The sequence below is a fragment of the Gavia stellata genome, chromosome 1, assembly GCF_030936135.1.
Source record: "Gavia stellata isolate bGavSte3 chromosome 1, bGavSte3.hap2, whole genome shotgun sequence".
NCBI lineage: Eukaryota > Metazoa > Chordata > Aves > Gaviiformes > Gaviidae > Gavia > Gavia stellata.
In genome coordinates, this window is record NC_082594.1 from 110,430,727 (window position 1) to 110,447,214 (window position 16,488).

At 37.5% G+C, this 16,488-nt stretch overlaps 1 protein-coding gene across 1 annotated transcript in view; it reads right to left on the reverse strand.

The window, feature by feature from the left end:
- Window positions 1–14,063, reverse strand: part of LOC104253293 (multidrug resistance-associated protein 1) — a 34,814-nt gene extending 20,751 nt beyond the window's left edge. Inside the window, 8 exon segments of the mRNA XM_059835640.1 lie at window positions 1,235–1,381; window positions 2,874–3,011; window positions 3,593–3,658; window positions 5,129–5,383; window positions 6,937–7,114; window positions 8,151–8,308; window positions 9,709–9,836; window positions 13,991–14,063. Coding sequence (XP_059691623.1) covers window positions 1,235–1,381; window positions 2,874–3,011; window positions 3,593–3,658; window positions 5,129–5,383; window positions 6,937–7,114; window positions 8,151–8,308; window positions 9,709–9,836; window positions 13,991–14,063 — 1,143 coding nt within the window.
- Window positions 14,064–16,488: the final 2,425 nt, after the last annotated feature.

Below are 16,488 nucleotides of genomic sequence, written 5' to 3' on the forward strand. Positions count from 1 at the left end.
CTGCAAGATGAACAGATGTATAAAATATTTATAACATGCCTGTGCTCCCTACATTTTTAAATAATATTTTAAAAGTTCTAGATAATATGGGAAGACATATTCTTTGTCTTATTTGAAGGTAGACAAAAAAGGTATTTAGGTATTTAAAAACTATTTTCCTTGAAGTACTAAACAATCTAAAGTCATAAATAAGTGTATTTTTTTCCTGGGGATCTACTGGTTGGTAGTTACAAAGTAACAAAGCGTGTTTGACATACCCAGTATTAAAAGATAACAGTTAATCCTTGAATGTCTGGTTCCTCTGACTCAATTAGTTTGTTTTCATAAACCTGTGGTGAAAACACTTCAGCTTTTTTTTTTTTTTTAAGAACTAGTCCACAGTAACTCTGTCTTCTTATAATGAAGACAACATTTTACTATGAGCGCATCATGAGATGTCCATCACTGTGCTGTGAAAAAGTGAGATGAAGTTACGCTTGTGCTAATTTTTAAGCTATTAGAAGTAAACCTTAGGAAAAGACAAGGTTTTGATCTTAAGTATGCTAACCATAAATTAAATCAAATCAGGATGAGTATCTGCTCACAGCAGTCCCCTTCCTTACAAAAAGCTGAGATGTGTACAAGCTGTGACAGAGTACATTCATGAGCTGCTCATATAATATACCCATAATAGTCTTGACAGCTAGAAGTTCCCAACTCATATGGTAACCCTACTGGTGTACCATTAGGACTGAAGGTTGCTGATATGGTATCCTCAGCAGCTCTACTCCTTTTTTCTCTACTTGCTTCAGTGGTGACTTGAGAAAAACAGTATTGCAGAGTCCACAATGGGTCTCCCATACTTGGTCCCAAGGGCTCCAATATATAACAATGGCTGAGTGATTTAAACATGTGCAGCCTAAATTGTTCATACTTTTATCTTCAGGGACTATGAAGAAGAGAAGTTGAGAGAATAGGAGCAGAAGTTGAGTCTAGTCCACTGAAGGAAGAAAAGCAAGAAACCAAAAGCTCAGTCACAATTAGGTGTGCTACCCAATTTTCATTCTACTTAAAAGGCTGACAGACATCCTTTAAACAGCCTTCATGCTTCTCATTCCATAAAAATACTGTGCAGTTTCATCTCAATAAAATGTAACTTAAAATAATTAAATGAGTTAATCACTCCTAGAAGTAAGTGAAACGTGACGGAGTACAAACATTGGCCTTTTATAGCATTTTTTCATAGTATGCTTACCTGGGCTACAGCAGAGATCACGGATGGTAAATCAAACAAAGGCAGTCGCAAAATGTTAAATAAAGAAATAGATGTAAAAACTTTAGTTGCTGTTAAAACATTCTCTTTGTCCAGATGAAAGAAGACTCCAAATGTAGCCAATAAGACCTTTTAAATATGAAAATGAAAAAGAGATACCCAGAAGCAAAATCACATTATAACTAAAATATATACACAGATACTATTTTTGTTTGCATATGAAAGGTGCAGGATCCCATTTCTGCTTATGTATAAACAGGGACTCTGTAACTGCTGCACATGGAAATTATTGCATAGCTGCAATACTGAGTGCAGGAATACTCTAATTTTAATGAACAAAAAGCATGACTACTGTCTTTGACCCAATCAGATACATATGAAATTATATGGAATAACTTTCCTATCTCAGGATTTGATTTCTTCATTTTGAAACACTCCAACATGATGTTTCAGAAAATTCACTTTTTTTTTTTCTTTCTTCTTGCTATTGCTATGATATTGGACATAAAATAGAATTATTTATTACAGGTATTTTTATTTTGACCACTTGGAATTATTTTCAAAAATCTAGTCAGTAGATTTTTGGGGGAGAAGCCCCAATTCCTACATGACCATTCTCAGGTGCTTCCATGGTTTCTAGCACATCAATAAGCCTTCTGTCTTTGCTGCTGCATGGATCTCAATACTCTACCTCCACTGAGATGGCAGACTGAAGGATCTCGCTAGCATACCATCACTCAAACATTGGCATGCTGCCCCCAGACTTATCTCTGTCAAGCCTGGTTTTATCCCTTTCCCCCTTCAAATCTAGTTTAAAGCTCTTTCAATGAGCCCTGCTAACTCCTGTGCAAAGATCCTCTTCCCCCTTTGAGACAGGCATACCCCATCTGTCATAAGCAGGCCTGGTGTCGTGTAGACTGACCCATGAACAAGAAACCCAAAATTCTGCCAGTGACACCAGCCTCAGAGCCAGGCATTGATCTGCTGGCTCTTCCTGTTTCTCCCCTCATCATTCCCTGCAACTGCAAGGATAGAGGAGAACACTACTTGTGCTCCTGATCCCTTAACCAGTCGTCCCAAGGCCCTGAAGTCTCCATTTACTTTCCAATGGAGTTTAACAGAGGGATTTAAAGGTCTGAAGAGCTGAATGCATTCCTGATAGAATTCCACTGAAACAAGGCTAGGATGAATTTGTTTCATAATTTTTGGGTTTTTTTCTTTTTCATGTGTTTAGATGTTTAGTGTTTGAGAAGGCATAGCTAAAAATTACCTATCGAAAATGCATTCCCTTAAAACTTAAAAAAGGAGGAGTATAAAGAAGGTAGTTGATTTTTATGCAATAGGAACAGTATGATTAAAACAGTGAAATGAGATTCAGAATCTTTGGATTTGGTTTCTGACTTTCTAACAGAGATCTTTAAAAACTTGGTCAATTCATAATCTCTCTCATTCTTCTCCAGTTATATACATACTATTAGAACCTGAGAATTCAAATATATTGTGCTGACAAATGTAATGTTTTGAGATACTGTGAAGCAACATTTGTGAGCCATTCAGCTACTAAAGCAACAGGGAACACGAGAAACAGTCCTGCATGAATTAGTATTTTTAGAAAACAAACCATAAAAGGAATACATATCAATGTTAGCATGGAGTAAGTGGTCAGATACCCAGATGACTTCAAAACATCCACTTCAAGTTCTCTAATGCTCATGACCTTCCTTTGATATGCAGGTTCCCATGCATAAAGTTTGAGGATCTAGACAATCAAACAAACATATTTGAATAAAACAAAAAAGCAGTGACCATGCTTCAGAAAATAAGCTGAAGCTCCAAATGTCATTTTCAAATATTCAGCAATGCCAAACTACAAAAATTTGAATGTTTTACAAATGAAAGCAAGACCTGAGATAACTCAAAATTAGGTTGTCTTTATGGAAGATATACTCTAGCCACTCTTAGTTCGTCAGATTTGAATTTGTCCCTTATGTATCATAAATGATGAGCTGGTTTATTTCAAAACAGGATAAATAACAAAAATGAGACAACTTTTAAAAGTGCTTTTCTTCTATGCTAAAATTTCACTCTGCTAAAGGTTTTCAGACATCTATTAACATATTTTACATTCACATTAAAAATGTGGTAGTAAAATTAATGCATCATGGATAGTAAGTTTTTCAAATCAAATTAAACCAGCACATTATGTTAAAACATTTTCTCCTTAAACTTTTGTCATTATCAGCTGAAATATTACTCATAAAACCTTCGTTTTTAAATAACTTACTTTCTATCTTTACAACCTAACGAAAAAAGCAAAACCCTTATTAGTTGTGGCATTACCTTTATTCCATGTAACATTTCACTGAGTAGCTTGACTTGTTGATCTGAATACCTCATTTGGCTTTTCTGGTTAAAAGACAGCAACGTTTTCAATTTTCAATGAGCAAAAAAATTTGTGAAGTAAAATATGCAGTGTACTGTAGGCAATAAATACCTTTTATGCTATTTTTGCCTTGCTGAAAAACACACTAGCACTGCAGTTATACCATTTTCAGATGTATATGTAGTAAAAAAATTCATTAGATAGGATAACGGATTAAATACATTAAAATAACATTTTTCCCCTAAAATATCTTAAAGAGTGCATTTCAATTTTTGTCCTTTTTATTTTTCTTCACATTGAATTAAAATCTTAACAGGTTTCCAGTTCCCAGGGTGTTCAGGAATGATAACATGGTTTTAATCTTCAAAATCACTAAGCAGGTAAATACAGACTCAGTAACAATATAGTGTAACACTATATAGACACATACATGAATATATATCTAACACTATATGGATATAAAACACTGTATACATATATATGTATATATACAAGAGTTAGGAAGAAAGTTTCCTCTGTTACTGATTAATACATTGTTATTGAAAGAACCAATCAAAGAAATACAGAAATTCTTCTCACTCCTAGGCTTTTCTGCATCTCACATTTCTAAAATACTAATTAACAACCTCTTTAATATTTTGAGTCTTATTCAAATACAACAAGTTGCAAACTTTTAGACAGAATTATCTTATTGTCCTTTGTATTTCTTCCCTATCTCTCATATCACAGTAGGCATCTAAGTGCATATGTAGCTGCAGCACCTCAGCTGCAAAAGGGGTGAGAGGGTTTTTTGGGTTCTTTTCAATGTCTCTAAACTGTCACAGCCTTATAAAATAATCAGTGGAGACCCAGAGTCTTCACTGCATGTTGCACCATCAAAGGCATAATAAGACAGAGACAAATAATTGCCTTGATAGCGATGCAAAACTTAGGATTGTAGTACTTTTTTTTGCAGTGGAGCTCACAGAAATTGTCACAGTAACAGGCAATACAGTGCCAAGAGAAGTGTAGCATCAGAGAAGCAGAAAAGAAGTCAGAACACATGCAGTACCTCTGTGGGAATTCCCATAATCTCAGGAGAACGTGCTAAATTTGAGTGAGCAGCTTATCCTGAATAATAAAAGTGGAAGAGGGTCATAATCCTACAAAATCCCTTCTTTAATGGAATTAACTCATGTAATATACAAAAATATAGCTCTTTCCTAAATTGAGTAATACAGTAATTTTTACCAATACAAAAATATTGTTCCAGTATAATGAAAATTTAGGTTCCCAACCTAAATACTAGTTTAGCTATCAAACGTACGGCTTTCTTACTGCAGTTATGCTTCCCCCTTCAATGAAAAACAGCTATGGCTTGGCATTGTTTATTTGTTTAAGGTTTAATTTAGATGTACCAATAGTATTCTTATACAAGCATAATTTACTCCCCCGTTCATTCCTATATTATGTCAACTTAACTTCTCCTTACTATGCTTATTTAAATATCTCACCTTCAGTCGTTTTACTTTGGCTGCAATGAGTGCATTTATAGGTATAACCAAGAGAAGCACTGCAACACCTGCTAGGACTGAGGGGCCAAGCTCTTTCCAGAGAAAGACGACAGCCATGATGATCTGAAAAGGTGCTGACCACAACAGGTTGATGTTTACAGTTAGCTCCATGAGTTGCTGAGTATCTGCTGACATCAGGTTAACAATTTCCCCAGTTGTGTAGTTTCGTCGTGAGGAATTTGCTAAAGTTAAGGCCTGCAACCAAAAAATACAGAGGTCACAAAAATCAGCAATTTTGATGGGTGTAGCTGCCCAGGAGAAGCTAAAAGGACATGAATTAGAACAAAGCTGAACTCAGTGAAACAGACTTGCAACTCTTTATAGTAAATAAACAGGACAACATGGTGCAAAGAGGGCTCAGAAAGCCTCAGCTTTGGCCTAGCTTAGAACCTCCCAGTGCAGGAACCAGCAACAGCAGGCTTCACAGCAAGCACACGTGTAATGTCAGTGTGGCAGGCAGATGCCACAAGTCCCAGGTGTCTCAGGACTGACACCCAGACAAACACATACACACACACACACTCTCTCTCTCTCTCTGTCTCTGTGTTAGTGCCTCACATTTTTCCACTGTGTCACCTGCAACTCCTGCATGTAAAAAGACAGTGCTGCAGCAACGCACTCCACAATCCATCCCATGTGCAAAGCACAACCTGACCTGACATTCACCAATCAACTCTACTCAGTAGCTGTGGAAACTTGCCAGAAGACATGCCCACCCCAACTGGAGCCTCTTTTCCCCTGTTCATGATCTAATGTACACACCTTGATATGTGACTTGAGAGAATGAATTCCTTTATTTAACTGATTTGCAACTTACAAGTGAAATTTTGTGTACTCGTTCAGAAAACACCTGAGAAGTCTATGTCAAAACATCGGTTTGACTCTCTTAAGAAAAGAGGCTGTATTTTAAATTAACAGAGACAGTAATTCATTTCAGATTTGGATTATTTTTTGTCTTCTTTAACTTGTGCTTAACAGTTAAATATTGCAGTAAAAATACCAATGTGCCATGTTCATAACAAAGTAAACTAAAGGCGCAGCACAGAGAAACCAGCTTCATCTCATATGCTACATATTAACAGCATAGTAAACATTTTTATGTTTTGCAGGTCAGACAGATACTTTTACTTTCTCACATTATTAGCACCAGCATCTCTTGTAGCTAATAATGCTGCCACTCAGCATATCTTATTAAAGGTGGGATAGATTTCCACAGCTGTTAGCCATCTTTTAAACATCTGAAAAACAATGAACCTACTGGGTATTCAACTCAACAGGAAATCACTAAAATCAGGGGGGAAATTTCAACCTCCAAAGGAGACAGTGTGGCAAACTTCAGCTTCTTATATTCGCTACTACTATATAGTAAAAACAGTGATCACCTATACGCTTACTTTTTCCCAGACATCCAACCTAAAAAGTTTTTCCACTTCATTCAGTAAATTTGGGAAATTAACTCATAACCAAAATAGGAAGAGTTCCATTTCTACATATATCTCCAATATTATGTCTGTACAGGTGGCTGACAAAAGTATGTAATTTCAGGATTAGAGCCTTATAATACAAATGCTGCTGAAATTCCAAATTATTATAAATAAACAACCATCAAAATACAGAGTCAATCCATTAGCCCGTCACCAGTGTATTAGATCTGGGTTTTGATCATGCTGGTAGGCATATTATCTTTTAACACTGAGTGTTTATTTTAGGGGGTTTTTTTTTGAAAGAAAAGTAGAATACATGATTACCTTTTTGTAAATCAGGCCAACAACTGCAGTCTTGATTTTGACTGCAGTAAGCATGTTGTTACGCTGGTATAACTGATGGAGAAGAGTTTGAGCGAGAACTACAAAAAACAGAGCAATAGCATAGCCGTATCCACTCCCAGATGAATTAGGATGATTTTCACTGACTGTTATCATTGCTCTGAAAATGAAGGAATGTAAATTTTAAATTCTGTGCATTAAGCCAACAACTGACAATAAACAGTTCAATAAACTGACATACTGGCAACTTCTTTAATTAAATCCGTTTTGGATCCAGACATGGTGGAATGTCACAAAGAAATACAATGTTAAAAAAAGGCAGGTCTTATCTGTGTTTTCCAATTCGTTAGCTTAGAAACAATTCTCAAATACTATTCCAGACATGAATGTGCTATTGCTGACTTCACTGACAATGGAGTACAAATAAAGAATGGCATAAAAGAGAAAAAGAAAAAAATTATTAGATATTTGTACTTAGAAAGGTTGCAACTACCAACCATGAAAGTAAGAGAGAAAAAAAAATTTGGAGGAAAATTCTTATTTTTGTGTTAGTAAAACATTATCTTAAATAATCAGCAACTGTGATGTCTTCAAACAGATTTTATGGTTAATAATTTTGTTCAGGATTACACCAATTCAGGGTATAGTTTGGAGGTTAACAATAATTCTGTTCATTAACTCTTTTCTTTACAAACACACAAGTACTTGATAAATTTTTAACACCTCTGTGGTAAGCAAAATTTCTAAAAACCACTTCCATCAATCTCATGGTACCAATGACATGATAACAGAGTCATTGCAGTTTCCCATTAAATGCTGAAGCTGTAGATATTATTATATATTTAAGTGTGTTTTTTAAAAATAGAGATGGAAAACTATCGACAAAAAAGCAGGCAAATTAAATATCTTGCTACTGCATTTTTCTCAACGTTTGATTTTATATTAAAGTATATTAAATACTTACATACAATATTGTGGAATTGAACTTCGACTGGTTTTGTCTCAGTCCTTTATCTAAGAAATTCCTGATCTCTTTGAGCTTTCCTCATTAGATCATTTTCAGATAATCACTGGGGCGGGAAGTAGGGGGTGGGGATATATAAAATCTTTAAACATCTAAGCTGTTGCTTAGTTTGGTTTTGCTTTATTATTACTGTTACTCTCTGAACATAAAGTGAAACACATTAAAAACTTACTTCATTATTTGTGGACTCATGAAAGCCAGAATGTCAGCTGTAACTTTCAGAACTGCAACTTTAATCAATAAAAATTTAAATGTTTGCCATAATGGCAAAATCAAAGATGGTTTATGGAAACTTCTTTTCTTAAATAGCACTCTTCTGATGTAAGAAGCCTGCAAGATTACAAAAATATGTACAGAACTAAGAGAAAAAAATTATTTTTGAACTTCATCCACATTTACAAATATAAAATATGTAATATTAGAGTGTCCATCTAAAGCCATCACTGTACTTATGATCTGAAAAAGCACATTTCCTACAGTTAGAAGGAAAGCTTTGGGGTAAGAAATGAAGTCTGGTTTTATTTAGCCTGGCTAGTGGTCTTTCAGGAAGGGATAAATATAATTTCTAGGGTTGCTCCAATCATCCACGAATATAATTAGAAAGTAATTTAATCCTCAAATGATTATCACAGGTCAAAAAACCTGTATCAGAGAAACAGAGGTAAGCTTCAACATAAATGCATTATCATTTATAGCAGCCTTACAGTAACTTTATATTTAAAGTTGAATAACCCTTCTATTTTTTCAGAATATTTTCAGTTGTCAAGTAACTATTTTTTTCAGTTTGAATTTAGCTCAAACAATTGCAAATATTCTTACAAGGGCTCAAAAAAAAAAGTTAGCCTTTCTTAATTATCACAGTGATGAAGGACAGGATATTTTTTACAGATTACCTGAATAATAAAAACAGTATCGGAATTAAAAATTATCCTTATTGAAAAATACTTTCAAATGCTTTGGTAGAAAGGGATTTGGTGTGTCAGTGGAAGAAAGGGCAAATCTACAAATAGGTAAGAAAAATACTGAAGAGATGCAGTAAGGTCAGACTCTGCAGGAGCCCTCTTCTCAGTAAGTCATTAAAAAACAAAAGCTACACTCTTACTGGACTTACAGGTTAGGTCCTCTCTCGCGTGAACTTCCTAACATTACAGAGCTCCTAGTGCACTTTAACTACAACAACAAAATAATAACTGTGACTGAAACTGTCAAGGATTTACATGAAAATCACACAGGAGGATAACTCAAGCAAAAAACCCAAAATATCTGTAAACCGCAATATTGTTAAAATTAAAGAAAACTGAAACATGTTTTGTGTGTTCTGTAAACCAGAGTGTCTAGTGATAATGCAAGCTGATAACAGACTTCTCAACCTACCTGAAATACAGATGCAAAGATAAGACACCAGGAAACGGACAAGTTCAGAGAGAAATTAGTCAAACAGTTTTGACAAAGACGGTAATTAATCACCAAAGTAAAAGTCACAGTAGATTCCGTATCACTTGAAGTGTTAAAATGTAACTGGGTATCTTTCTAAGAGATAAGTTTGAACTTAAATGATTTAGAAAAATCCTATAGCCACACTAGAGATCACTGATCACAATGCTGAGTAGCCTTTGTGACCTAGAAAATGTAGGCTGTTCAATAAACAACAAGATTTTAGAAATCATCTCCAGCTTCTGGACTCCCTAAATTTAGAAAAGGGTATTGCCTATTGTCAGAATTATAACTACCATTAATCCTGTGGTAGACTTCTGGATTTCTTTTCTCCATTGCTTTTCAAAGTTAGGACACACACTGTATGGTGAATCACTTTCATTCAGTTCAAACAAGTCATCCCTCTCCAATGGCTTCTTATAGCCTATAGATATTAGCCTGAAAGAAAGCAATGAATTTAGACAGCATGAAATACAGCAGACAAAACAAGCAGAACTACTAACTTAGAAAGTTAATGAAATTTAGAGTATATAAATAAACTCTATAATCAAAATAATGTATGTAATCCTATAAAGGCTACAGACTAAATAGTGGAACATACTTACAGTCACCTTAAATACACTGAAATTCAGCTGAAGTAAGAAGAGCCCAACCAGATTATCACATCTGAACAGCAAATTCTGAGGAACCTTTGTACTTCAGAATCTGTCTACATTTCTCATCCTGTATTTCTTTATAGGAAAATATACTATTTCATAAACAAGCATCATTACCCACTTACTCTTGTGATCTGGAATGAAATACCTTGTCTATCACAGGACTGCATTACATTGGAACTCATCTTTAATGAAGGTAACAACTTTAAACTACTGGGTGTGTCAACAAAAACTAAAATTAGTTTTAAAATGGCAAAATAGAGCTGAGGAATACGCTGAACCTACAGGAACTCTGTTTGAAAGAACAATAGATGATTTGGAATTTTTGATGAGCATGTGGGATTTATGACAACTCGAAGCAAATCACGCTTTGGTGCCAAACCATTTCTGAGGTGCAGAAAATGCAAAAGGATTAATGTTGACAATGTTCTCGAAGTTAAAGGAAGTCCCAAACATCTAGGAATCATCCAGAGACATATGCATAGACACTGGAGTGTGTGTCCTGTCAGTGGCAGCTCTAATGCTTTGAAGCTGGTGGCGATTTCCCTCCCTTAGAGCTGCAACACAAGTGCAGTGTCATATCTTCTCTAGTGAGTACTTCCAGCGTATCATGACTGTGCCGGTCAGTGCCGGCGCCAGGCTTCGGGCTAATGTGGGCCATTGTGCTTATGACAGGACAGAAAATAAAACTCAGAAACACTTTTCTGGTGGGGGTGGACCTCTCTATACCCAAGGGCCACCCAAACATCTACTGAAGCTGTAACATTAATGCAAAGTGAATTTGCCTTACACTTGATAAGTTAAGGCAAAAATAACACAGCTTCTCACTAAGAGCGCCAGCTTTTGAGACAGATGAGGAAAGCAGACCAATTGGTACATGAGTGGGAACTGTTGTTTAAGAATTCTGCATAACTCATCTCAGTGCTGCCAGAGGATAAATAGAATTACCAAATGCCCTTCACACTGTAATCTCCAGATTGCCTGAATTCTAAAGAAACATAATATAGCATTATGGATTTATTATATAACAATTAATGTGAAACTTCCTCATTTAGATTGCAAGCACCTAAGGCAAGTATATATTAGCCATAATTTATTGTGTTTGCTTGTGACTGGAAAGAGGGAACATATCTAATGTTCAGAATATTAGTTTAATTGCATCCAGCTAGTTATTTCATAGCCAAACAAGCTCTCACTGAGTAGAACTGAAATCCTTTTTTCTTCCCTCTTCTTTTGTTAAGCATTGTGGAATTGGTTAAAAAATACAAAGGATAGCCTAGCTTGAACATTTGCATGAACAGTGTGACACAATGAACAAATAAATGTCATACAGAAGCGCTGCACTCAGTATACTACTTAACTTTCTAGAAAAACTGAAAATTTACATTTATGGTGTAGAATGTAAGGACTGGTAAAAAACGCAGCTACTCTGAAACTGATGGTTAACTCCTAACTTCAACAGGGCCAGAGTTTAACCAAATAGTCTGAATCCTTGAAACAATCTGATTGTTTTGTCTCAGCTTAATAATAGCAAATACCATTTTCAGTTTTTCCTTAAAAATAATAAAATTGAATAAAGCAAGAAACAGTTATAATACTCTTAAAATGTTTTTTCCTGTTTTTAGATTTTTGAGGTGTATATGTCTGACTCAAATGATTTTTAAAGAACAAAAATGTTAAAAGTGAGTAATGGTCACAAGACATAACACATGAAATTGTTTGAAATAACGTCAAAAATATTAAGTGACAGGAAGCTGCATGACTTGATATAGTTGAGCTTTCAGTTCCTATTTTTGCATGGAAAATTTCCCAAGAAGCAGAGGGACTTTACTGGTGCTTATGAGCAGGTGATCTATAGTAATAACATGCAGCCTGCCATAAAAGATGGAAAAACACAAGCATGAAATTGGCTACTTGGCAAATACCTTAAATGTATTACTGAATATTTGTTCTGGAAATCTAGCAAATTGTTGTATCACTGTATGGAGTATAAAGGAAACCTTATTTATAATCTTTGTCTATTGCCAAACTTTACACAGACAGATAAAAAACGATAGCCTCATTTGGCTTTTTATATCCTGTTTTCTAAAAACATTGTCTATTGTGACAAGAACATTGCGCTTAGTTATCAAAATATTAATGTTTTAAATAATGCCATTAGATAACGTATAAAATGACTGTTACTATGTATAAACAACACTCCACAAAATATTTGAATATAATCTCTAAAAGTAGTATACTTCTATTTTTGTACAAAAAGCTAACAGCAATCTAAGGCTCAGGCTCTGGGTCAAGATAGAATGATGGTGTGGAATGTAAGTGCATGCTCTGTAATTCCATGAGCATCAATGAACATCAACAAGCAGTTAATTAAAGTCTCACCTGCTAAACCAGGAATATGTTAACTTACTGAAGAAAAAAACATTTTCTTCAGGGCTACATTTCTGTTTAAAAAAGAAAAAAGGAAAAGTAGCAATGTTACTTGAAAGACTGAAGAAAAAGTTGGGTTTTTTCTTTTACCAAATATGCCGTTCTTAGGCGCTATTTAATTCTGAGCTATAATAAGGTCTACACTTACACTTCTTTGTCTGTTACCTTCCCCCACCAATACAGTCTAACACAAGGTATGAAGAATGAAAGAGATTGACAGTCTCGTGACTTACTAGAACAACTTAACTCGCTGTAAGAGGGTATTAACCACCACCTTAGCTTGATTTTACACAGTTTACACATACCCTAGAGTATAATCACACCAAGGGTAAAGCATAGGAGTTGGACTCAATGATCCTTATGGGTCCCTTCCAACTTGAGATATTCTATGATTCTATGTCCAATACAAGCAAACCTTCCTTAAATCTTTGACAGTTAAAATCCTGTGGGTTTTCCCCCCCCCCATTTGAAAACCTAGCTATTGGAAGTTATCAACTGCTAATACCTAAAGAACAGCAAACTCCTTTCAGACCTTAAGAGATGAAGTACCACTAACGTATACTGTACACATAAAGCAGGAGAAGAACACGAGGCTCGTGCACTGCTGTCAATTTTCTAAGTCATTGGAGGTAAGTGTAATAGAGGCAAACAAATATGAACTCTCCCATACTTTCTGAGGAATGTGTATCCAAGCCCAAGAATGACTTCTGTCCCTCAGTAATTAACATCTTAAAACCATTTCTATCAAAAGGTGAAGTTACAGTTCTTTTCAGTAGGTGGTGTAAAAAAACCACCTATCTCAAATGTATGCTGTGGCTGCTCTGAGATCCTGTGGATTTTTCACAAATTTTCTTGTATTTTCAGTGACAAGCCAAATGATTAAATGATAATCCAAGAAACAAATACGCAACAAATATGTACGTACCAGAGTTCTGTAACAAACACATCTTCTTGTGCATCTTCACTATCAGACGTAAACGTTTGCCGTGGTCCATTAGGGTTTCTGAATTTTACATCCAAACAGCATTGTTTCTCTGAACTATTGTCTTTTACTACTGAAGAACATGGTAGAGTCTTGGGCACGAACATTCCCTGCTCAGATCCCGCTCCTATTTCTATCCGTGGCACAGCTCCTATTTCCTTCAGGAAAGAATGATAAGAAATACTGAACGAAACCCCGGCCTGAGGATTACTCCCTCCTTAGAAATCCGAAGGATACATCCCAGGACATACCAGTTGTCATTAGCTGCAATTTTTTGACACAGGCCTAACAGGAAACCTGCATGAAATCCCATCAGGTTTAAAGCAGCCACCCGCACCTCCCCCGCGGCTGCCCCGGGAGGCAGCGGCGGCTGCCGGGGGGGGCCCCGAGCACCGCTCGGGGCCCCCCCCGGCAGCCGCCGCTGCCTCCCGGGGCAGCAGGCAGGCCCTGGCGAGGCGGTACCCCGCCCTCAGCCCCGTCCATAACACCTCCTCCTCGCTCGGCCCCCGCGCTGTGTCACCTTCTTGCCGGTGGGACGCAGGCGCTCGTAGCAGCCGCTCTGCCTCCCGTGGGAGGCGGCCATGGCTCCCACCCGAAGCGGACACTCCGAAGGACCCGCTCGGAGCAGCCGGCGGAGAGCGTTCACGGCCGCCCGAGAGGCGCGGGAGGCGGACGGCGGCCTTCGGAGGAGGAGCAGGTGCGGGCTGGGGCGAGGCGCGGCGAGGGCGGCGCTGCCTCAGCCTCAGGCTTCCCCGCGGCCTGGATCCAGCGAGGCCCGTCCGGCTCCCCGGCCCCGCCGGGCCCGGGAAGAGGACCCGGTAGCTGTGCCACCCCGGCCGGGCCGCACGGCGCGGTACCCCCACGGCCGCAGAGCCGGTGGTGAAATGCACTTTGTGCCCTAAAACGCGACCTGCCGCCGCCGAGGGCACGGTCTGCCTCTGATTGCTGTCTCGCTGGTGTCGTTTAATGACGGGCCCGATGTGTGTTGTGCTAGTGGGCAGCATTCCAGTGAAACTGAGAGGGCCGGAGAGGAACCGCATGTGGTGTGTGCGCACGCAGGTGCTGACCTGGCTTGCAATGGTGGCTAAACCTATAAAACCACTTTTTTTCTTTTTAACTAGCCCTTAGCTGGATGTGTGCCAGAAGACTTTTTGCACATCAGAAAATGACAAACGGTGACAGTACTTTCGTCTTAGAGCCGGGCCCGCAGCGCGAGCTGCTTTGCGAGACCAGCTCTGTCTCCCACTTAGAGCAGAACGCCGCGGTGCTGTTGCTGCGGAACAGATCCAACTCAGAACGCTTTCAGATAAAACTTAGAAAGCACATCTCGCTGTCGACAGAACTACTCCACCTGGGACTGGCAGCTGAAACTCCGGCCTGCCTCTGGAACCAGGCTGCTACAGCATTAGGAGCTCTGGCAGATGGTAGACCAGATAAGCAAGTTTTGACCTTTGTTATTTCTCAGTACTTTCTAGTTTTGGATTTTGGAGGTTTCGCACAGCTTGCTCACTAGTATTTAAATATAAAGGTAGGTAGGAAGGAAGCTATAATAGCAATTTGCATTGCTGTGGTTTTTTTCTGAACATAAAGTTTTTCCAAAAGTTAACACAAATCAGTATCTTGATTTGCTTTACAGTTAATATGGCACCTCCCCTTTGACTCTTGTTGACCTGGCACATTGCCACCTTAAATGAGAACTCATCACTGACTACTGCGATACCGTCCGAAGTTTGGGAGATTGTAACGGAAATAACTATGCACTGCATTCCATGTAATAAAATACAGGGAAACAAGTCTAAATGCAAGACCTATGTGACAGCAGGAAAAGCAAGGTCTTGTGGCCAGCCAGTAGCATGGAAAGTGAAAGACCAGGACAAAATAACAATAATTTAGAATCAGAACTGACATAAAAAACATTCATTTCATATTCATAAAGAATTTTAAAAAGTGACTGAAACAGATAGGGGGTTTAAGAAATATTTGGTCAAGGCCAAACTCGAGCATTTTTTTGATTTCCAGTATTTTATTTCCTAAACATGGTGACAATGTAATTAAAATATCAACAGGGTCCTGACTAAAGTGATGTCTTAAGTTAACAGATGTACAAAAGAAATTTAGTTATGGCTAAAGTAATTTTAGCACATTCCCACATGCCCAGCTCTTCTTCTGTTAACACACAAGTTTTAGCTAAGTGGATACTGAGAGGTGTTAAAATCCCTACCTCCCTCAGGAAAAAAAATACTGGGAAGAAAGACGGTAAGAAAAATTGTTTCTTTAGAAGAACTGTATTGATACTTTATCAGCCATGTGCAATATGATCCTCTTAGCACTCCTTTTGTAGAGTACAATTGCATAGAACAGATTATCTTATCTATCCACTGGGGAAGTCTGATAAGAACACAGAAGCATAGACCTGACTAAGCTTCTCTTTCTTGTAGGCTAAGTCTGGTTTGGGCATCCACCTGTTTTGTCTGATGAACTTCACTTTTAACTTAAGCTAATGTTAACATATTGTTCCTCTACTTGATTATATTTAAATTTCCTTAGCATAGGGAACAGCTTTAAAGAAATCCGGTATATTTTACTTAACTTTTTCCATTATTGTGGCAACTTCTGTGATTAGTGACTTACTGGTATAATGTCAGCAGTATCTCAGTATCTTCCAACGGAAGTTAGATTACATCTACATAGCTTAGTCCTAAAGTTACTGGTGGGAAAAAAAAACCCCAAAAATATAAAGGGGCAAGTGTTTGTGTGGAAGGGCAGAGAGAAAAAGGGAAAGGGATTGGGCAGACTTAGCAAGTTTCTTAGAACGTAAGGCATAAATCTTATTTAAGGCACAAACCTTTGTTACATAAGTCATTTCTAGAGAAGGTTGAATTCAGTTGCTAATGACATTTCAAAGGTGCCATACTGTGGCATTATAGGAATGTCTCTTAGGCTAAAGAAGTAATCCCTTTGGGAAGTTAAAAACAGTGTCTTGAGAAAATGATTTTATTAGCTGTGAT